The sequence below is a fragment of the Lissotriton helveticus genome, chromosome 10 (genome assembly GCF_964261635.1).
Source record: "Lissotriton helveticus chromosome 10, aLisHel1.1, whole genome shotgun sequence".
Classification (NCBI taxonomy): Eukaryota; Metazoa; Chordata; class Amphibia; order Caudata; family Salamandridae; genus Lissotriton; species Lissotriton helveticus.
The window spans coordinates 199,989,818-200,013,945 of NC_136071.1; the positions used below are offsets into that span (position 1 = coordinate 199,989,818).

Consider the following 24,128-nt stretch of genomic DNA (forward strand, 5'->3'; position numbering starts at 1 on the left):
TGACCGGTTTGGGCGGCACGAAAGTGCCGACCAAACAGTCATTGTTCACTTGAGTGGGCAAACCACACCGCCCTTGCCCTGCTCCGTGAGCAGAGCAACCCCGCCCACCCTCCCACCCGCAAAGGAAACATAACATGATGATAATTTAAAGTTATTTTCATGTTATGTTTCCTCTTCTCGCACTGCTTGAAAGCAGTAGGTCGACGCTCCTCCGCCATAGCGCAGGAGCCGCCACTGGTGTTTGTCTAGTTGTATGTGTGTTGCAATGATAAGAGTTGTTTAGTATGTGCGGCTCGAGGTCTTTCATCAATTTGGATGAAACAAAAAGAACCATGGCATGTCTATGGTCTAAGCGCAAACAGGAGCCTCCAGTAGAACATCTGTTATTATGGAGGATCTGTAAATACGAAAGTTGCTCCAATTTAGTGGATACCACAAATGATTGTGAAGTGTTGTGCTGTGGACGCAGGATGTTTAAAGAGTTCTGCCACACAACCGTCAGCAAAGATGGGGCCTGTAGTCTTTTTCTAACAACCTGGAACACTATTCTGCAGCGGTAAATTTACTAATTGCTCAACAATTTTTGCTTTAATTATTTGTTCCATCAATGTAAACAAAAGGACTACAATGATCTGTGTATATTCTGGGGTGAATGGGACAGGTGTGTGTGTATTGTTACAATCACAAAGCCTTACAAAACAATTAACTGAAAGGTTTCCACATGCAAAGCACATTTACTATTGTGAAACTTCTGTAACCATGGTCTGAAGGTGTGCTTGTGTAGGTACACCAGTAGCAGTAGATAAACAACCACAAACTTGTACATTTGTAGGTGTTCTCCAAAACATGCAGGTAGTTTCCAACCCTGGAGACATGCAAATGTAATCCTCTCGAGAGCAGAAGTGCGTGCATTAACAGGGTTAGAATGGGTAGGTACTACCCCAAAATAAATGTGGGTGTAGGTAAATTGTTTCTCCAGTGGCTTAACTAGACCATTTGCCTCTGTGGCGTCCCTGCATTTGCTGCCTATCACGGCTGAATTTAAGAGCAGGGGTCGGTTGGGGGGGCGGGCGGTTACTGGCGAGTCCCCAGCGACAGCTGCAAATAAGGAGGGCTGCCACCCCAAAAACTTGTGCCAACGAAACGCGTTGGCTGAACTCTGTTTTGAACCTTGGAAATGTCACTATTTACTCTTGGACTTCTTGAAACCTGCACACGCCTTTCATCTATTTGTACTAAGGATCTGGAGCACAGTGGCATCACAAGACGGCTGTTGGCTGGGACAGTGCTTGGGAATAATACTGAATGGCTAAACTGGTATAGAGGTGCAGGAATTGTGGTCCACCGTTTTTTCTGCTTTGTTGTATGGATAGTTGAGGTTACCTGCTGGCCAGGAAAATGTAGCTTTGTTACTACTACCAGAGCTGTAAGCTGGCTGTGCACTATTGCAGGCTCCAGTGTGCTCTTTTCAGATCTTCCTTCGAGCACTCCATTTGTACACTACTATAATGAATTGACCAGAATTCCTAAGAGAACACAGCCATATCGGGCACTGTCCATTGAGAGCAATATTGCTTTCAGGATTCGGAGATCTGTAAGGTCAGACTCTCACTGTGCCTAATTATTTCATTAAATTCAACCTTTGTAATTGAAGTGAGAATCAACAGGATGCTTTTTTAGGTCGATTCTGTCTGGCGAAGACTTCATGTAAGGGCTTTCCTTAGAATCGTGCTTTTTGTTTTGGCCCACGCTATTGGCCTTTGCATGTGTCTTTTTAACAAAGACAGCACACACTTGGTCAAAGGTGGGCGCATTGCTCCGCCCATGGCCTATTGGTTACCTGCACGGCCGCCATGTGGTTTCATCTATCGTGCCCAGATACGGGCGCGATAATTGAAAGCAGATGTCTCGCTGTGGCGCGCGTGCACCAATCGTTTTCCAGTAGTAGCCGTGCTGGGAAATTGTGAGATGCTCATTGTTGCGGCTGAATTTGCATCGGAAACAGCTCCTGTCTGCATGGGTGAGTAACGTGGGTAGTAAATATACTGTGGTGTGCCCACCAGTTTCACAAGCGTATCGCGGTACTGTTAGATGTGTGAATCTTATGTCAAATGTACCTAAATCTCCTCTGCTGGGAAGTTGTGCCCACCAGTTTCACAAGCGTATCGCGGTACTGTTAGATGTGTGAATCTCATGTCAAATGTACCTAAATCTCCTCTGCTGGGAAGTTGTGCCCACCAGTTTCACAAGCGTATCGCGGTACTGTTAGATGTGTGAATCTAATTTCAAATGTACCTAAATCTCCTCTACTGGGAAGATGGAGCTTTTCAAAATGTCTGAAGTGCTTTATAAAATACTGTTTACATTTGTTCATCATAACTTCCTTCCACAGCCTCCTTGAGAAAATTGCGGGACTGTCTTCAACACTTATCTCTTAATGACGTTAGTCTGACGTTGCAGCTGCTTTTCCACGTTTCTTCTTATCTAGCGCACCTATTCAGAAGTCATTTCAAATGTGAAGGAAGAGCATGGGATTGATGGAGTCTGACAACTATCTTCTTTCTGCCGCAAGCAGACTAAACAAGTCAGACCTCTAAACCTAAGCAGTCGAGCTGTTTGTGGAATTGCCAGGGGATGTTGATTTTAGAATTTCCGAAAATAAATCTTGAAAAACAATCTGCCCCAAATGTGAGACGGATGCTTGCAGGCGGCTGTCGAAAGGCTGTTTCTGTTCTTTGAACGGGTCCAGAAGGAATGTATAAAGTCAGATTCTGGGTTGAACTGACCTTTAACATAATCCGGTTTATGCCTGTGGACCAAGCTGCATTAAGGGTTTCGGGCCCTTTGTGGTCTTTTCCTTCACTGTGCTTATTAGCGCCTCTAAAGGGTCGTAATGTCTCTAGATATGTGCATAGCATGCTCACAAATGCATAAACTCACTAATACATTCCGAGGAATTTCCCAAAGAATGATGTGGTCGATGTATTCCCTACATGCAGTGAATTTGATCACATTGCCCATTTAGTAATTTTTTTTTTTTTTTTTTTAAAGACTTTATTTATAACGAAAACGGGGAAGGCATTTCTGTTTTTTGTGTATGGCTTAACAGCATCAGCAAGAGAAAGTTTGTTGTCAATTCTAAACGGGTCTGGAAACAGCAAAAGAAAAAAACATGGCCGGCCACCTCGCAATTACCTAAACTAGCACATGCATCCCCGCGTATGCACACGTTTGTCATGATGCTGAAATTGCCATTTTCTTCTGTGTTGCCGGCCCCAGCATGATTATTGTAATTGGATTTATATAGCGCTTTCTACTCCCGACAAAGCATTGAAGCTGTTTACCGCAAGCAAGTAGCACGCTACTATGGAACCTAAGGCTTGTGGTTAGTATAGTGGTTATTATTGGTTATTTCAAATCGTTTCTGCTCTTAAGAAAAATTGCAGGCATTTACTCCATTTTATGATATATTAATACAAGTTAGGTGTGATCATTATTGGACACCAGCAGGACGTGAACCGTAAAGTGGGCTACAGTATAGCAAATGGCATCAGGAGGCTGCTGGTATTGGCGCCCTACGTGGCAGGTCCTTTGATCAGGGTCAAATAGAGCACTACTGTATGGCAATTTACTCCTGGATACCCATACCCATCATTCATAACCCAAAGGAGGAAGTACTAATGGGATGGGATGGGAGGTGAGAGGAGAGGGTTGATTTTGGAGATCTCCGTACACTCCGCTCCTCTCAGACTCCAGCAGACGGGCCTCCATCTCCACCAGCCTCCCCTAACTGTCAACACCGCTGCTCACACCTCCGCCCTCCCAGAAGCGCCCAGCGTTGTCGAAGCATGAAGTCACCACCAGTGAAACTCACAAGTTTCACCAGGTGACAAGCCAGCTTGCCATAGTCGTGCTCCTGCACTATTAAGCTGTCAACTTTTCATGCAGAGGTACAAGCACAGTAGACACGAGATTATGTATATGAGCAAGTGCATCACCATGCATGCTCACCTATGAGTCAAGATGCTGTAGTGGCCATTTATTGATTTTTGCTTATATTTACCTTTACTAGATGCTGAACATCCCTTATGCAGTGGTAGATTAAAAGGTTTGCTCAGCGGTCCGGTAATTACCTGGCTGCTCCCTCCCCCCCCATCACACAGACCAAAAATATGCATCACAGGGCAGGGAGGAGTGGAGAAGTAACAGAACACTGTCATGTAGAATAGAACCAAGCATTTGCGAGAGTTTAAGCTATTGGCATTGTAAATAACACCTTTTATGTATGTTTTAAAAACCAACAGCTCAAATTCTCGCAAATGCGAGGCCTATTGCATTGCAAATGCTTGTCTACAACATGTCGATGAGAAGTTCCAGCCTGACCTGCCTTACAAAAGAACATTCAAGTGGGACCTTTTACGGCGCCAACCTGCAGCACAGCTTTTTTTGAATGCACATTTGCACCCATTTGTAATCCATTTCATCACTTATGTCATCATTTTCCTCATTTTTGTCCAGTTTTTCATACTATTTTCACATTCATCCCAACTTGCCATCCATATGCTCGGAAAAGCTATTTTCAAGGTTTCTAATGTTCCTGCGGGGCCATCCGAACCTCTCCCAAGAACACGAGCAGTGCCAAATCCATAAAAAAGCAGTTTATTCTATCCCAATGCATTTCGTACCTCCACGGGTCTTTCGTCAGGGGAAAACTGAAAATAAACGATTGAACATGCATTATTTAATCGCACACTGATAATAAACGCCACCTTTTACATTTCAAAATTCTGTTAATAATTGTCCCTGTTCACCCAGGCCCGCATTTTATTTAATACCAACTTGTATTTGCTAACCACTTCTCACTCATTATAAGATCGACATCCTCCACCCTCTTACTCGCGGTGACTGTTAAAGAGCTCTTGATATACACATTGCCTCACGCTGATTGTCATCACAAAACTCACTCCATCATGCATGTCTTACCCGCTTGAAGCCGAACGGCTTCCTCACTCCATTTTCAAACAGGAAAAGAATCCCCTTCCCTTTCCGGCCGCCTGATTTAAAGCTAAGCCCTCGCCCCTCCTTCCATCACCTCCATATTGAATGCAATGTGTTCACCGGTTAACCCATGATAAGCTGAGCTCTTTAACAGTCACCGCGAGTAAGAGGGTGGAGGATGTCGATCTTATAATGAGTGAGAAGTGGTTAGTGTTGGACTTGGCCTTTTCCCCCCAAATTTTTCGCTTTTGACCCCCTTATCTAGATTGTCTCCCCCATGGGATTAAACCTGTATAGGCCATGAGTGGTGTGAGACACCTTGGTGTAAATGTAATTACATGTAATAATCTGAGCACTTGTAAAATCCCCCATTTTAAAACTGCACCTGATTGAAATGTATTGTATTTAAAATGGATGCCATGGCCCTGGGTTTTGCCACTGGACTGCCATAGGTCAGCGGTCTAGATAATATTACTCAGCTACCCCTAGCTTTTGGAGGGAAAGCCTGGCACCCAGGGTGCTCACCCCCTCCCCTAGAACCAGTTTAGGCTAGATGTGCCAACATTCTAGAAGGTCCCGGCACTGCCTGGGAGGAGGGTATAAATAGGGAGAAGTGTCACCAGAGAGTCAGTCAGCGCTGGGACAAGGAAGAGAGGGGACCTGCTGTGAGGTGCTACCGCCACATGGGCCTGTGAGCTGGGCCCTGCACCCCTAGAACCCCCCCTCTGCTGTCCCCATGGGCCCCTGACAAGGGAGGGCCCCTATCCAGGTCACTGACGCTGTTTGACCGGGTATCACGCCAGCGCTGTGTGAAGAAGCGCCCAGGAGGTGAGGAGTGTGCCCCTGAGGAACTGCTGTGGGACTGTCTGCCCCTTTGAAGCACCATGGGGAAGATCGTGCCCCCAAAAGAAATGCTGCTGGCTGAGGTGCTGTGAGGCCCTGTGAAAGCGCTGGGCCCTGGGACTGTTGTGGCCCCCTAGTGCTGTAAAGCCTATCTGACAAGCGCTATAACTGCGAAGCGCTGAGGAAGTGCTAGATTCCTGCCCCCTCTGCGTAGTCTGAGGAAGGAGCTGAGGTTGTGGGCAGAGGGAGGAGCAGTGCGCTGTGAATAGCGCCGTTTTCGCTGTTTTCTGAGGAGACTGGCAGCCTGTGAATAGCGCTGTTGTGGAGGCGCGCTTTGGCCGATATAAATAATTAATTAAAAAGGGAGCCTACCCCTTGTTGCTGCCGGAAATCACCGCCGCGGCCCGGCGCTGTCGTGGGGACCCCCCCACTGGGGTGGTTATCGTCGCCGCGGCCCCCGGTACCAGGAGAGGGCCGCCGAAGTGAAGGAAGGGCCGCGTTAGGCCCTGAGGCCGCCGACATCCCCCATCACGTGACGGGGGCCCGGCCGCGTCATCGGCCCGCCCCCGCCAACGCCGTGCACGGATTGGCCTGCGCGGCCGTGCCCCTGGAAGGCCGCGCAGGGATTGGCTGCCGGCCGGGCAGCCGAGGAAGAAGCCAGAGACGAGGAGCGACGCAAAGCCCTGGGTCCCCGTGAGGGAGGGGGAACCCAGGTGAAGCACCGTTGCGGGGCCCCCGTGTCAAGGAGGGAGCCCCGAGAGAATCGACCAGAGCGGGAGGCCACCCCGCCGGTCTGTGTCCCACGCGAGGGGCCGGTGAGGTAGGCGGGGCCGGGGCACACTGTCGGTGCCAGCCCCGCCTCCCGACCTAAGAGGGCCAGAGAAGGGAGCCCCACTTGGGCCGCCCAGGTGTGCAGTGACCCCCCCCCAGGCCCCCGAGAGGAGAGAGGGGGGGCCCGAGTGATGCCACAGGGAAGGAGGGGCATCGAGGCACATTGCCGGTGCCTGCCCCCTCCCCGGGAAAGAAGCCCTGTGTCCGGATGGGGAGAGCCCCGGGTCCCAGAGAAAGGAGTGGAGGCCTGAGTGAGGCCTTGTGGGCCCGAGTGACCACGCAGATCACCGGAGAGTCCCGCGACTCGAGGTACATTGTCGGTGCCTGGTTCCCCCCTGCAGAGGAGACCCCAAAGGACGCCTGCAGGACCTATTGAGCCCCGCATGAACCATCGAGGAGAGCCTGGTGAGTGGGGCCTACGCTTAACGGTGTGGGGGACAGAGAGGGCAACGGGGTACATTGCCGGTGCCCGCCCTGGGGACTGTGTTGCCTTATCAGGTGCCCAAATGACAGGGGGCACCTGCGACTTGGGCTCCAGATTTATTGAACTGCCCTGACTTTCCTGCAACTAACTGCCCTTCTAGACAACTCAGGAGCAAGCCGGTTGTCCTTCTTGCATATTTTGGGGTAGAGAGTTTTATTCTCCCTTAGTGCAAATATAGGTCCCTGCTGTACGGGTTGCCCTGAGGTCCCCAGTTATTAAGGAACCCTGAGGAAGGAAATGTCTAAGGGAGTCCAGAAGTAAGGAGGGTTGACTGCTGTGTACACCCTGATGTTGATACCCCTTAGTTGATGGTAAAGGGAGCCTAGTTGAGTCCTGACAGGTGTTCCTGATCTAGGAGGAGGGCCCCTATCTGATATTTATGCTGGGTGAGGTATGTTCTGCATAATGTTGGTCAATGGGTTGGCCTGATGTGTGATTCCAGGCCCTTGTTTATGTACCAGATTGATGGGCCAGACGGGCTGATTTATTACAGGTGTTCCTGTCCATGTTATGCTGTGATGCCCTAACGTTTTTCCCTAACAGGGGTGGGTTGGTGTTAATGTGCATGATGTATTTCTATGTTAATGTAGAATTTTGCAATTACAGCCTTCCCTTTAGGATGAGAGTCTGAGTTGGCCCCGCCAGATTGGCCCCAGATCTAATGATATTTTGATCCCATCCTTTTATCCTTTCAGCATGGACTACTTCCTATGTAAATAATCCCCCCCCATTATTCGCTTGGCTCTGGCGCCATTTGGCGTCCTGTTGTGACACTACTGTTTTGCATTCTTTTGCCTTGCAGGTTGGAAACCCTACTAAACTACGTATCTTTTTCCAACTCAAACTGGTGTCCTGCCTCTTTTGTGGTGTGCCTGGTGTGTTGTCTGTGGGTACTGCGTGAATGCTTCACATGTCCTCGAAGTTTGGCCTGCCCGCTTGATGCCATGCTACCCCCTTTGAGACTTGGGCAACCCCCATTTCCAACATTTGGTGGCAGAGCGGTGGGATAGCACTTGTGTTTACGCAGTACCACAGCGGCCACGGGTTACACTGCAAATAGAGCTTTGGATGTAATCCGAGCCTTGTTGTGGGGATTATTGTTGTTTGCTAAATTGCTTCCTCCTGAAAGTGTTTGACAATTGTGTCCCCTTGGTCCACTGTGGGTGTGTCCCGGGTGTATCTCGCCACGATGGGGTTGATTTACCAGGAAGTGGAACTGATGGAGTACACTGAACAGGAGGTGATAGACTTCCTCCTGGAGAGAGGGATACCCCCAGTAGGAAACATCAGGAGAAATTTGTTTCTCTATGAGGCCCTCAAGAGGGGAGAGCCCTTAGAGATTAGTGGGGACTTGTCTGACTACCCCCCTGAAGTTTTGAAGGGTCAGTGGGTTAGAGACCAGAAAGAGGGCTCCCCATCCAGAACCCTGGGAGGTAATTGCTCCGATGAGGAGGAGGAAGAGTCTAGCAGGGCAGAGACTCCAGTAGCTGTGGAGGACACCGAAGATAGGGAGTCTCGCACTGGGTCCAGTCCTGGGGGCACTGCCCCATCCCTTTCCCTGTCCCCAGAGGAATGGGTAGATAGGAGAGAAGTAAGGGAGTATCAGCTGGCGCTGGCAAAGCTCAGGCATGCCGAGGGCTTAGCGCAGCTGAGGGTAGAAGAGCAGCGACTAGAGACTGAAAAAGTCCTAGCCCAGGAGAGGATGGCGGAGGCGGAGAGGGCCTTCGCCAGAGAGAGATCAGCTCAGGTGGGTAGGTTGTCCCCTGAGAGTGGTTTTAGGAGTCTGGATTCACCGAAGAGGGTGGGATCCAGTGGTGGCAGCGAGTGTAGGTCCAGTGCAAGGAGTCCCACTCCCGAAACCCAAGAGACTGTGCCTGATTCCCCGGAAGAGGAGGACGGGTTAGTGTTTAGGGGCAGGGGAAAGCTGTTCCATCAGTCCTGGGGAGAGTTCGAGGAGGAGTGTTGGACTGTACTGGAGGATTGGGTGGTGAGGAGAGCAGTGGAGGATTGGGAAGGGCTGTGCCATGCCGTTATCCGGGAGCACATGCTGAGGAGTTGTTTCCCAAGACTGCGTCACCATCTGGTGCGGTGCGGGTTCTCAGACCCCAGAGAACTTGCACGGGAGGCAGACCTCTGGGTAAGTGCCAGTGTCTGGGAAGGCTGAGGGGAGTGATCCTGAAGGGAGTGAGACGGGGAGGTGTCCCGAGGTGCCCCAGCTGTGGTCACCGGGCCTGGAGTGTTCTTTAAGAGAACCCCAGGTTGGGAGACTAGGCTGTTCCGATGTGTCATCCAGAGGAAGGGATCCCCTCATGTCAGGAGGACCCGGAGCATCAATAATCGGAGCTCCAGTGGTTCGGGGGTCTGACCAGTCACAGGGTTTAGATCCTGGACTGGGGTTCCAGGTTAAGGGGTTGCCTGACCTGGAGGGTGGGGTACCTGTAATTCAGGTCCCTACCAATTTGACTCCCAGGGGTACTACTCCCAGTGGGAGGGTGCGGAACTCTGGGAGGGGGTGCAGAGGGAGGAAGGTCTCTTCTCTGTCACCAGCTCAGCCACAGGGCGCAGATCCTGGGTTGGGTGGCCAGGGACAGGGTTTGCCTGCCCTGGTGGGAGGGACCTCTGTAACCAGAGTCCCCCCGGAAGTGACTCCCAGGGGTACTTCTCCGGGTAGGAGGGTGCGGGACTCTGGGAGGGGGTGCAGGGAGAGGGAGGACTCGCCCCTGTCACCAGTTCAGCCTGTGGGTTTCGACTCCAGGTTGGGGAGAGAGCTGTGTGAGGGTGTCCCCAGGCGTAGGAGATGGAGGAACCCTTGGAGGAGAAGTAGGGGGAGGAGAGCCTCGCCCCTAAGGGCTGGTCAGTCTGAGGGTGTAGACCCCAGATGGGTGGACCAGTGGCAATTTGGAGAGAAGAGAGTGGTCCAGGAGAATTACAAGCCTGAGGCTAGAGCCTCCCACTCTAGGAAGGAAAAACATCCCACTAGGCAACACCAGTGGGGTGGTTTTGTTGGTGAAGGGAGGGTTGCGAGAGAGAACCATTGGGTTCCAGAGTGGAGGAGAAACTGCAGGTGCTCCTGTAGTTGCAGGCCTGCGTCCACCTTTTTCCGCCCCAAGCAGGGAAGCCCATCAAGGCATTGATCGGTCTACCCTGGCTTTTGGCTGGGGGGGAGTTGTGTTGGACTTGGCCTTTTCCCCCCAAATTTTTCGCTTTTGACCCCCTTATCTAGATTGTCTCCCCCATGGGATTAAACCTGTATAGGCCATGAGTGGTGTGAGACACCTTGGTGTAAATGTAATTACATGTAATAATCTGAGCACTTGTAAAATCCCCCATTTTAAAACTGCACCTGATTGAAATGTATTGTATTTAAAATGGATGCCATGGCCCTGGGTTTTGTCACTGGACTGCCATAGGTCAGCGGTCTAGATAATATTACCCAGCTACCCCTAGCTTTTGGAGGGAAAGCCTGGCACCCAGGGTGCTCACCCCCTCCCCTAGAACCAGTTTAGGCTAGATGTGCCAACATTCTAGAAGGTCCCGGCACTGCCTGGGAGGAGGGTATAAATAGGGAGAAGTGTCACCAGAGAGTCAGTCAGCGCTGGGACAAGGAAGAGAGGGGACCTGCTGTGAGGTGCTACCGCCACATGGGCCTGTGAGCTGGGCCCTGCACCCCTAGAACCCCCCCCCCTCTGCTGTCCCCATGGGCCCCTGACAAGGGAGGGCCCCTATCCAGGTCACTGACGCTGTTTGACCGGGTATCACGCCAGCGCTGTGTGAAGAAGCGCCCAGGAGGTGAGGAGTGTGCCCCTGAGGAACTGCTGTGGGACTGTCTGCCCCTTTGAAGCACCATGGGGAAGATCGTGCCCCCAAAAGAAATGCTGCTGGCTGAGGTGCTGTGAGGCCCTGTGAAAGCGCTGGGCCCTGGGACTGTTGTGGCCCCCTAGTGCTGTAAAGCCTATCTGACAAGCGCTATAACTGCGAAGCGCTGAGGAAGTGCTAGATTCCTGCCCCCTCTGCGTAGTCTGAGGAAGGAGCTGAGGTTGTGGGCAGAGGGAGGAGCAGTGCGCTGTGAATAGCGCCGTTTTCGCTGTTTTCTGAGGAGACTGGCAGCCTGTGAATAGCGCTGTTGTGGAGGCGCGCTTTGGCCGATATAAATAATTAATTAAAAAGGGAGCCTACCCCTTGTTGCTGCCGGAAATCACTGCCGCGGCCCGGCGCTGTCGTGGGGACCCCCCCACTGGGGTGGTTATTGTCGCGGCGGCCCCCGGTACCAGGAGAGGGCCGCCGAAGTGAAGGAAGGGCCGCGTTAGGCCCTGAGGCCGCCGACATCCCCCATCACGTGACGGGGGCCCGGCCGCGTCATCGGCCCGCCAACGCCGTGCACGGATTGGCCTGCGCGGCTGTGCCCCTGGAAGGCCGCGCAGGGATTGGCTGCCGGCCGGGCAGCCGAGGAAGAAGCCAGAGACGAGGAGGGACGCAAAGCCCTGGGTCCCCGTGAGGGAGGGGGAACCCAGGTGAAGCACCGTTGCGGGGCCCCCGTGTCAAGGAGGGAGCCCCGAGAGAATCGACCAGAGCGGGAGGCCACCCCGCCGGTCTGTGTCCCACGCGAGGGGCCGGTGAGGTAGGCGGGGCCGGGGCACACTGTCGGTGCCAGCCCCGCCTCCCGACCTAAGAGGGCCAGAGAAGGGAGCCCCACTTGGGCCGCCCAGGGGTGCGGTGACCCCCCCCAGGCCCCCGAGAGGAGAGAGGGGGGGCCCGAGTGATGCCACAGGGAAGGAGGGGCATCGAGGCACATTGCCGGTGCCTGCCCCCTCCCCGGGAAAGAAGCCCTGTGTCCGGATGGGGAGAGCCCCGGGTCCCAGAGAAAGGAGTGGAGGCCTGAGTGAGGCCTTGTGGGCCCGAGTGACCACGCAGATCACCGGAGAGTCCCGCGACTCGAGGTACATTGTCGGTGCCTGGTTCCCCCCTGCAGAGGAGACCCCAAAGGACGCCTGCAGGACCTATTGAGCCCCGCAGGAACCATCGAGGAGAGCCCGGTGAGTGGGGCCTACGCTTAACGGTGTGGGGGACAGAGAGGGCAACGGGGTACATTGCCGGTGCCCGCCCCGGGGACTGTGTTGCCTTATCAGGTGCCCAAATGACAGGGGGCACCTGCGACTTGGGCTCCAGATTTATTGAACTGCCCTGACTTTCCTGCAACTAACTGCCCTACTAGACAACTCAGGAGCAAGCCGGTTGTCCTTATTGCATATTTTGGGGTAGAGAGTTTTAGTCTCCCTTAGTGCAAATATAGGTCCCTGCTGTACGGGTTGCCCTGAGGTCCCCAGTTATTAAGGAACCCTGAGGAAGGAAATGTCTAAGGGAGTCCAGAAGTAAGGAGGGTTGACTGCTGTGTACACCCTGATGTTGATACCCCTTAGTTGATGGTAAAGGGAGCCTAGTTGAGTCCTGACAGGTGTTCCTGATCTAGGAGGAGGGCCCCTATCTGATATTTATGCTGGGTGAGGTATGTTCTGCATAATGTTGGTCAATGGGTTGGCCTGATGTGTGATTCCAGGCCCTTGTTTATGTACCAGATTGATGGGCCAGACGGGCTGATTTATTACAGGTGTTCCTGTCCATGTTATGCCGTGATGCCCTAACGTTTTTCCCTAACAGGGGTGGGTTGGTGTTAATGTGCATGATGTATTTCTATGTTAATGTAGAATTTTGCAATTACAGCCTTCCCTTTAGGATGAGAGTCTGAGTTGGCCCCGCCAGATTGGCCCCAGATCTAATGATATTTTGATCCCATCCTTTTATCCTTTCAGCATGGACTACTTCCTATGTAAATAACCCCCCCCCATTATTCGCTTGGCTCTGGCGCCATTTGGCGTCCTGTTGTGACACTACTGTTTTGCATTCTTTTGCCTTGCAGGTTGGAAACCCTACTAAACTACGTATCTTTTTCCAACTCAAACTGGTGTCCTGCCTCTTTTGTGGTGTGCCTGGTGTGTTGTCTGTGGGTACTGCGTGAATGCTTCACATGTCCTCGAAGTTTGGCCTGCCCGCTTGATGCCATGCTACCCCCTTTGAGACTTGGGCAACCCCCATTTCCAACAGTTAGCAAATACAAGTTGGTATTAAATAAAATGCGGGCCTGGGTGAACAGGGACAATTATTAACAGAATTTTGAAATGTAAAAGGTGGCGTTTATTATCAGTGTGCGACTAAATAATGCATGTTCAATCGTTTATTTTCAGTTTTCCCCTGACGAAAGACCTGTGGAGGTCTGAAATGCATTGGGATAGAATAAACTGCTTTTTTATGGATTTGGCACTGCTCGTGTTCTTGGGAGAGGTTCGGATGGCCCCGCAGGAACATTAGAAACCTTGAAAATAGCTTTTCCGAGCATATGGATGGCAAGTTGGGATGAATGTGAAAATAGTATGAAAAACTGGACAAAAATGAGGAAAATGATGACATAAGTGATGAAATGGATTACAAATGGGTGCAAATGTGCATTCAAAAAAAGCTGTGCTGCAGGTTGGGGCCGTAAAAGGTCCCACTTGAATGTTGTTCAGTAATTGTAGTGCTTTACGGGCTGAGCACTGTTCCTGTCAGCACGCAATATGCAAATTGACATGATTTAAGCAAAATACGATTACGTTTACAAGCAGCTGGGGTGCTACCCTACATATTCATTGTTTACCTGCCTTACAAAAGGCCATCATCACAGCCCGTTTGTGAACTGCGGGCACCGTTCCTCCAGGATTAGAACTGGGGTTCATTGTTGACCTTAAATACAAATACCTAAATTTGATAGAACATTCGTTGATAATGAAACAATCTAATTGCATGGGATCTAAGTGTAAACTAGAACAATTATGCAGATGCAAAAATGCTTCCTTGCACCCAACGTAAGCTCATCAGCTAAAGGTTGACTATGCAGTTGTGGTAACTGTCCTTTATTATTACTCTCCACAGGTGACTTGTATACAGAGGCGGCAGACGCAGCCATGGAAGCAATGAAAGGCCGACTGGCAAATCAATTCTACCAGAAGGCAGAGGAGGCTTGGGCAATGATGGAGGAGTAGAACTTTCAATAAAGGGTGCTTACCCATCGTGTATTATAGACTGTTATTTAGATGACAAAAACAAGAGATGTATTTTTATGTGTTGTTCAAGAAACTTGTGTTACTTTGTTAATATTTGAATTTTCTAACTCTGGTTTACTTTGAAGGTAAATATATTAAAAAAATGCACTTGGTGCATTTGATAATGGGTGGGGTGGTATGATATATTTTTATGTGCATGAGGCAATGCATTTGGAAAACTGTAATATCTACTAACTTGACATGTTTTATATTTTTTATTCCTCTGATGTTTGGAGCCTGATTTACGCTGTGACAAAACGTTAAAATTTCCAATTATGCTATTTTGCTTTGAAGCGGTGAATCTATGCAGTTTATTCACATTTTATGAAAGATTTTCTGGCACTTAAATACTTGGGATATCATAAACAAAGGTACATTTTAACTGTTCTGAAACGTGTCATGCCCATTGACTGTGGGGTAATGGATACAAAGGAATTATATTTTAACCACACCAGATTAGCTCATTGATTAAGAATTGCACAGCCAAACCTACCGACACTCTCTGATGACTTGTGCTTTTTGAATGGTGCCTCTCAGCGCTGAACTGGCTTATTTTAAGTGAAAAAGAAGACAGGTACATCTCTTCACACAGTCCAAATAGGTGGCAACTGTGATATCTTATTGTGCATATGCTCATTGAATTTAGTGTTACTGGACCTAAATACAAGTGGGGTACTAATATTTAAAGAAAACACAACTGAACTGCTCTCTGGTAATTCATGTAGTAAGTACTAACTTCATTGAAACCTATCGTAGCTATGTTACATTTTGTGGTGGCTTTTTACTGAATGACATGCATTATCCTAAATGAAATACAGTCACTCTAACAGATAACACAGCAGGCCTAGTTTCTTCCTTAATAAGGCGAGGATTTTTCTTTGTGTAGTATCTACATCCCATTTCTTTTGTTTTGGATGGCACTTACCTATGACATCTTCCGTCTTCCACACAAAAAGACTTTCAAGTTTGTGATCAAATTGTTAATTGACCAGATGTCTAAATAAATTTAGGCAGATCATACGTCAGGTACACATTAAAAAGTGACAGAGGCATGGAGACTGGTGCTTTGTTAGCATTTTGCCCATATTTGTTACTCAAATAGAAAAATAGTATTTGTTCTGATACATGAAACCCAAAAATCCTGGATTTATTCCGTGGTCTAAATGCTCGTAGAGTTTTCATAAAAAGACCTTGAGCCATGGTATGTTCTACTCAGTGCTGGACTTGGGCTAAAAGCTCTGGGAATATTTTACTGCCAGGCTCGGATTGCTGTCAGTGGATGTAGCACACAAGCCCAACTCTCTTTCTCTAAGACAGTGGTTCTTAACCGTTTGACTTCTGTGGATCCCCAAATAAACATTAGTGGAACTGGGGGACCCCACTGAACCATTATTGGAATCTGAGGACTCCCACTGAGTCATTACGGAAAGCTGGGGACCCCATCCTAAGCATTATCGATTATTTGAACCTCAAAACAATAAACACCAAATACACTATTGATAACCTAATTTATTTTTATTGACAAAGATTTTTAAAAATCTAAATTTTAATGGGATGGTTATCTAACTTAATTTTTAGCCTCCAATTTCAAATTCCTTCACTGTTACAAAAGGTTTTCGAATTTTCAATTGTTCTTTTTTTATTTATATGCACCTTATTATTCTGCCAATATTATTTAATTTTCTAAGAAGTTGTGGATACCCTGAGAAGGTTTTGCAGACCCCCAGGGGTCCTCATAGCACAGGTTAAGAACCACTGCACTAGGAGGTTATAGGGGGTTCTCACTCTTAAAAATCTTTTTAAATGAGATCAAATGGTTCATATTACAGGGCATGTGTCCCATCTATTGTGTAAAACTCAGTCTGCAAATAATTATACAGTTATAACATGACCTTGGGGATTGGTACAAGAGCATTATTTCTGAGAAGCAGCAAATTCTGTTTGCATCTACATATTTGTGTTACTCCCTCTAGGCAGAAGCTGAACTCATCAATCCCCAAAAGTAGTCTGTTTTTTTATAATAATTTTAGGTTGGTTATTCTTGAGACTTAATTACCCAGACCTGCCAGGTTCTATTTCCAAAATCTGGCCTTTCAGTTCCTCTAAATACATGAGAGCCTTCAAAAACGAAATTCTATGAGTGAAACAGACAGCCACGTTTTACAGTAGATTGGGGATTTAAGCAGAATCGCACATCATTGATACAGTACTGTTTGCCCTCATGTGGAAGCACCACTTCACATCATGTGGAAATCAACTGTTACTTATCGCTGACTTCTCCAACGTGGTTAGCGAGTTGTGACCGTTTTTACAGGAGCAGATTAATAGTGAATTTTAGTGCATTACTACTTCCTACACGTTCATGTCTTTTATGTGCCCAGTAGAATTATTAAAGCACATTGAATGTTTTTTAGGTCCTGGTGTGGCCATGTCAGTTTTGCAGTTTGTGGCCAAGCAGATTTTAGAGGCACAGGAAGGGATCCTCATTAGGTTTATAAACATCGCCAGCTTACATATAAACGGTGGCAACTCCCATAGATCTAGCATTGGCTGCCTACGTTCGGCTTTGTCAAGGTTTGTCTTGTTTGTGAATGATTTCTTTTATCATAACATTGTATAAAAGGACTATTTTTTGTATGTAAGTGCACATTGTGCAAGAGCAGAATTCCATCACCCACACTCAATTTAGACAATGGCTGAAAGGGCCTGACCAAGTGACGTAAGTTGTATGCTGTAGTAGGCGGAACAAAAATGGGAATGACAGCAGACAACCTAATGTAGAGAGATTGCTGAAAGCTCCTATTTGTAAGTGCAATATATAATTTTACAATCAAAAGGTCTTGGCTACCGACCTAAACATAACTAAAGAGCCTGAAGAAAAGGCAGGTACTCATTTGCTGCTTTTTTTTTAATAATCAAAAGTTGAGCAGTTTGGCAGTTGGGTATCCTAAATCTGATTGAGCGCCACTAGGTAAGTTATGCGACGCCTTGGGAACCAGTGCCACGGTTGAGCTGCGTGGGCTTTTTGACTGAGACCCTATAATTGTGCTTTTATGACTCTTGGCTGTTGAATCAAGTATCTTTTGACTTGACAATAATATGCAGTCTATAAAGTACTAGTGTTTTGTTGAAAGATCTAGTTAATTGATGTAAATGATGGTTGCCTTTTGCTTTTAATGTGTACCTGGCCCTAGATGTTTTTCTCTTAAATTAAGTCCCAGAGCTTCCTTTGATGGTTCAGTATGATTTTTCTGTGTTTTTAATGATGTAGCCTAATGTTCAAAGGGACCTCTGTGTGCAGAAATGCACATACCGGGGCTGTGCATAGGTTCATTTCAAATCTGCCTTCCAAAAATGTATAATACAGTGAGAAAACAGAAATATACTTTGGCATTTTGGGGGTTTTCAGCTCCTCATCAGCTATCTGCCCCCGGAGGTCATGATGAAAGGATAGTTTACGTGGGCAGGAAGGGTAAAAATAGGGCTGATAAAAGGAGACTTCTCTTGATTCATAGATGATGCTAAAACAACCATGTGGGGGAATGAGTTTTAAAAAATGTTTTCAACACAACTCGTGTTTTCATATTTTGAATAAACCAGGACAGAACTTCATTATTAATACAGAAAATTAAAGACCATACAGATTTGGCTGTGCAGTCTGTTTGAACATGCTCATGGAAACTGCATAGATTTCACATTAAACCTCTTGAAATGTGCCCCATGTGTAGGCAGGACTTCAGTACCTGGAAACCTGCAGCATTAACATTTATGCTTCCAGGGGCACTTCATTGGTGTACTGAAGGTGCACTGAAGTAGTGAATACAAATGTTGCCCCTCGTTGTTCACGTGAAACAGTCCAAAAGGCAGCTTTTATATTTTGGTGCTCAGGTCCCTGAACATGTCAGTGGTGCGACCTGCTTAATATTTGTGATAAGTCTGTGTGTGCCATTGTGGTTTCCGTGCATTCACTGAAACTGAGACTTGTCTTCTACTGCAAAACAGCTTTGCTTCTTTAGCGACTTGAACTGTGTGGTCACCAGGATAGTGTGAAGTAGGATAGACCACAGAGTTAGCCTGAAAAGCCAGGCAGTGGAACGTGCACCTTCCCATGCTGCATCCTCCATACCAGTGCAATATTATAATACATGAGATATGTAATATTCTTATAGTGGCATGTTGTTTATAGCGCCTGGATACTCTTATGGGCGACAATTAGCACGCTACAAATCTATTGATTGAGTTTTCTTTGGCAAATGAGTTCTGACATCAGAATGTTTTTGCTATAAAACACACCGCTAGTGGTTTTTAATAACTTTTTATGGGTTCCTAGGTATGACACAATGGGCATGCATTCACTACTCGCACATAGGTGCCTCTTGTCCCTTCTCAGCAGAAGAGAAGGGACATGCTTTAATTTATTTACACTCCAAAGTTGAAACATGTTCACAAGTGGCAACATTAAAACACTGCTTTTAAAATCAACGCCCAGGTGCGTCAACCTGCGGCTCACTGGTCAAACACAAAAAGATTTTCCAGTGCCTTGTGCTTACACATGGAAAAGAAATAAGATTTTATTGTTTTGCTTCTCTATTTCCTAGAATGGTCTGCAGAAACACACAGTAGATGCAGTTCTAATCAAACGTGTTGTAATGAAATGCATAGACGTCTTGTTTCTACATTGTAATTAGTTTGGTGTTCTTATCTCACTACATCCATAGATGAAAATATGCCATCTTTTTAAAATATTAAATTTTCTATGATTTCATTGTTTGCTCTGTCTAATGTTTTGTTGCAAACCAAGCAAATATTTGAGAGATTATGAACAGAGAAAAATGAAATGGAAATTTCTAAGATTTCTTTGACTCTATATGTATGTCATTTGAAAGGTCCTTATTATAGAGAAAAAATGTCAGGTGGTACAAACAAAAGATATCAAGTCACCACTGAATTCCACGACTTTATAAAAGTACTCAACCTGTTTCCTCTGTATGATCATGGAACTGCTCATGGGTTTGTAGTATTCTTAATAACACAAAGGTGAGAATACTTTGCTCTGCATATTATAAAGAAGGTGCCTATGTTGCATAATACACTCGTCTCAATGTTTCATATCTACATATTCTGGTCAAATGTACTGAAACATTGCGTATTCCTACCACAACAGCATGCAAGTCGAGCGTTCTATTCATTTGGTAAGAAAACTCAGTGGATTAATGCACATATTGCAGATAGCTGTGTGTGTGATCTCTAGATCACAGGTTTGAATTTTTAGCCTTCTCCATCTTCTGGTATATAAAATGAGCACCAGTGGCTAAACTAATACTAACATCTATCTCTAGGATCAATAGATAATACAGTTTGTATCTTTTTTTCTTTAAATATTGTTGTTATTCATCTGTTTGCAGCACTCCTTGAATGGACCATCTCATGGCAGTGTTGCTCATCTCAACTAGGTCCCAATGTCATCTTAAAAGCACCTAGTATTTTATTTGTTCTCACGTCTCTTGACATTAGAGTGAATTCAAAGATGCCAAAGCGTTGAGTATGTTTTCTTACTGCAATTCATTACTGATGCTTTCTCGCTCGTCAGAGTGTAAGGTTGTAACTGTTTACGTCATTTTAGCGTTTTGCTTGTCCAAAGATAGGAGGGAGCAGCAAAGCTTGAATTAGAATGTTCCAAGATTGTTCCAGAATGAAGTTAATTATGTTTATAAAATAAACACAATCTATTTTATGTATTTATTTGAGAAAAGTGAACTAATGCTTTATACCCTACCAGGTGTATGATCTTTGATATTCAGAATGCTCAAACAATATATCTGAAAACAATGCAAAAATATTTAATGTACATGTGAAAAATGTTTTAAAATGTTTTTGTATCGTGTTCATGACGTTTGACGTCTGTTAATCTTGCTTGTACAAATAAAGATCTTCCTTCTCTTATTCATCAGTAGAACCCGTGTGGTACTTTTAGCATTTTCACAGATATATTTATTTGATATGACGTAAACTCGACCCAAAGGTATAGGAGCACTTTACATGAGCACCAGTTACATTACACAAGGCCACATATTTTTTTTATTTAAGACCCGGGGAAATTAATTGATTTGTCAAGAATCACAGGATGTTGAGTCGACACCGGTACTTGAACCTGGTTCCCGAGATATATCTATATTATACATATATGTATATATCTGTCAATGATGACTATACAACCCTAGTAGTATGTTTGGTAGAAATTTTCTTTATTGTTATGAATGCAGTTCTCACTGTTATTTAACAGTTGTACTCTTGGATGGAGACCAACAACTAAACTCTGGTTAACTTTGCCGGTACTAGTGTGAAAACTATCGCAAAGTGAAGCAACCAGAATAAATTAGAATTTGGTAGCCACATACTATATACAACATAAGTTGTCAACGTTTGGAGCCCCAGCCTAGTCCTAGAAGTCTTGACATATCCAACAGTCTTGGAGGAACCTGCTGAAAATTGAACAGCCTTGGATATTGGTGCTTAAATATGTGGTCTAGCACTCTCACATTCTTTTTGGGGGTTGCGAGTGGAATTGTCTAGGTTAGCAGGCTAATCTGATAATCTCTCTTGGGAGATTTAGGAATGTGGTCAAGCCCTCTGACTTCTAGCTCCATTTAAGGATTTGGTTTAGCTACAAATGTATGGTTGACTGCCCACATTAGTGAAAGAATAACATTTTGGATAGAGAGGAAGATAGATGTAAAGCGAGAATACACAGTCAGGCTTTTTAAAAGACTTAATCTTGTTATGAAAGAGTCAATGATTGATTGGTTTGTTTTGATTTCATTTGTGGAATTTGTTTTGTAGTCTTTCTTAATACATTTGCTGCAGGTACGTCTTCGTAATGTGTTTTCTTTTCAGTGTGATGCAAAATAAACCATACCATGGTTGTTGTCAAGCAGGGTAATTAGATGGTTGACATCCTTCTCCTACACGTTCACTGTAGTAGGAGGAGGGCAGAGGGGGGTCATTGTCTTGGAGAATGTGCAGATAGGCAGGGGCAGGACAGGGGTGAACATGGTTGCTGTGAAGGTGTTGCTGATAAAGGCCGTGGGTGGCCAGCAGGAATTGGCAAGCAAAGGAGACCAGCCAGAATATTTGGTAAAGGAGATTGATGCAGGGGGTGCTAAAGACCTGTCCAAGCCTAAGGAGCGAACAGAAGGATCTTTAGAGATGGTAGGCAGTGAAGGCCACTGTTCCCGTGCTGTGTGACCACTTGTAGGTGGAGTTTTAATGGCTTGCTCGAGAGAAGGCCTATTTAATCAGCAGACTTTCAGACAGTGTCCTGGGGTCTAGCAGTAGACCACATTGATTATGGAAATTCTTCTTTAACAGGGCTACCAAATACCTCAATGTCCCAGATTACAGCTATCTTCCAATTGGTCACATAGCTTGTCTGGGTAGAAAAATTTGATCTCATACCCTGGTTCTGAGAAAGCTGCACAAGCTTTCTCTGGAAACGCGTGTAAAGTTAAAAGTTTCTTGTATGATTTCCAAACCTTGTTTATGATTAATACTTCTAATTGAAGACTCCTCACCTGGTAAATATCCCCGGGCACCAGACTTTGATCTAGAATTTTTTTTTAAGCATTGCTATTCTCCACCGGTAGAATGCACTTCTTGACTTTGCATCAATGTCGTTTCAGAATTGACGAGTAAAGTTGCATATGAGTTCCACTGACATAAGTTCCTTTACACACCTTCAGACGCGGATCTGGATCCCCGCTATGTTTTCTTACTTCGTGAAGAGATTCTTTTCCAACCTAAAGCTTTTTCACTGTGCAAGGGATGTTTCCCCATAAGACGACATGGTTTAAACATTCTAGGGACTGACGCATAGAAATATCTGTGACAGAGCCCCATGATATGTACTTCTGGTGCGTGGGTTCTTCACAGGACTCCAAGGCCTGCAACAGCTGCACTCAGATGAACCCAAAAGCCATTCACGATTAAGAAGTGAATCTCAATGTGGCAAAGCACCAGAAGGCTCCACGCTTGTCCTGCTTAAGGTCAATCAATCAATCAATCAATCAGGTCATTTGTATAGCGCACTACTCACCCGTAGGGTCTCAAGGCGCTGGGAGGGGGGGGGGTGCCGCTACTGCTCGAACAGCCAGGTCTTGAGCTTCTTCCTGAAGGAGAGGTGGTCTTGGGTCAGGCGCAGGTTGGTCGGAAGTGAGTTCCAGGTCTTGGCGGCCAGGTGGGAGAAGGATCTTCCTCCTGCTGTCGCTCTTCGGATGCGGGGGACGGCGGCGAGGGCGTGGTTGGTTGATCTGAGGAGGCGCTTGGGAGTGTAGAAGTTGATCCGGTTGTTGAGGTAGCTCGGGCCTTGGTCGTGTAGGGCTTTGTGCGCGTGGGTGAGGAGCCGGAAGGTGATTCTCTTGTTGACCGGGAGCCAGTGCAGATCTCTCAGGTGTCCGGAGATGTGGCTGCGTCGGGGGATGTCGAGGATGAGTCTCGCCGAGGCGTTCTGGATCCGCTGGAGTCTCTTCTGGAGTTTGGCAGTGGTTCCGGCGTAGAGGGCGTTGCCGTAGTCCAGTCGGCTGGTGACGAGGGCTTGGGTGACCGTCTTCCTCGTCTCGGTGGGGATCCACCGGAAGATCTTACGTAGCATGCGCAGGATGTTGAAGCATGACGAGGAGACGGCGTTGACTTGTCTGGTCATGGAGAGGGAGGAGTCCAGGATGAAGCCCAGGTTGCGTGCGTGGTCCGTCGGTTTGGGTGCGGTGCCCAGGGCGGGGGGCCACCAGGAGTCGTCCCAGGCGGAGGGCGTGGAGCCCAGGATGAGGACCTCCGTCTTGTCTGAGTTCAGTTTCAGGCGGCTGGTCGTCATCCATTCGGCTACGTCTCTCGACGTCGAGGGCATGGACCCTCTCCAGGTCCCGCTTTCGTCTCAAACCCAACTTTCTCATGGTCAAAATCTTCAGGCAAGTCTTAAGAAAAAACGAAAGTTCAAGCTGGACTCAGCCCCTTCCCACAACTCTCTGGAGAAGGCAGGAGAGCATCGTAATGCCTCCCATTATCGTTCCCAATCTGAGGAGGTGATTCCATCTCTTTGTCCCAATGCACCCCAAATTCCGGAGCCCATCTGTGACATCGCAGCAAGGCACACCTACAGTCCCAAAGGATCCTCAGTGTCTTCCAGCCATCTAAAGCCTCTATTCAAGCAGGAAGTACAAGGTACAGGACTCAGCCTTTAATTTGTCACGCATCCCTCTCTTGCTTGATTGTGCCTCTTTGTAGACTAGACAGCAACCACTCCATCCCCTCGGGACAAGGATGCAGGACAAAGGGTAGTGCCTCTATACAGATATCTCAAGGGCCATCTTCAGACTTAGCTATTTTCACCCTTCCTTAATTCACTTTTAAAAGAATGCAGTTTGCATATTTCGTCCCAAACTTTGGGAATTCTTCATGTGAAAGTTTAGTGGTGGACCTGTAAGTAGGAGGAAATCAACAAAAACAGAACCTAAATAACAAAAGTGAGAGACTATTGCCAGTGCACAGCTGAGATCATTGTTTAAAAAAGTGTGGTTGGACTGTCTTTCTGAAGAGTGAACATTATTGGTGTATATAACATTTCTGGCTGTTAAGGAGTCCTAGCTTTCCAAAATGCTGTTGTTACACCCTCCTTTCGCTGTGGCCCAAATGTGGGACATCACAAGAAGCTCTGCACTCAGCCACTTGCAACATGTTTTGATTTCTCTGTAGCCACAACCTTTCATCATCCAATTTTTTCTTGCGACAACGGTTTTGGATTAATTTAATTTTCAATCTACTTTTTGCCTCACAATATTGTTAATATA

The 24,128-nt window shown here is 47.0% G+C and overlaps 1 protein-coding gene across 6 annotated transcripts in view; it reads left to right on the forward strand.

Moving 5' to 3' along the window:
* The window catches only part of EEF2K (eukaryotic elongation factor 2 kinase), a 192,893-nt gene extending 172,661 nt beyond the window's left edge, over positions 1 to 20,232 (forward strand). For 3 of the 6 annotated variants that reach the window (XM_078665119.1, XM_078665121.1, XM_078665120.1), the window contains one exon: positions 14,120 to 14,415. In XM_078665119.1, the coding sequence (XP_078521245.1) occupies positions 14,120 to 14,229 (110 nt within the window). In that variant the 3' untranslated portion in view covers positions 14,230 to 14,415. Of the gene's footprint in view, positions 1 to 14,119 lie in introns of all 6 variants that reach the window. The other 3 variants (XM_078665123.1, XM_078665122.1, XM_078665124.1) reach the window with 2 other exon arrangements.
* The last annotated feature ends 3,896 nt before the right edge of the window (positions 20,233 to 24,128 follow it).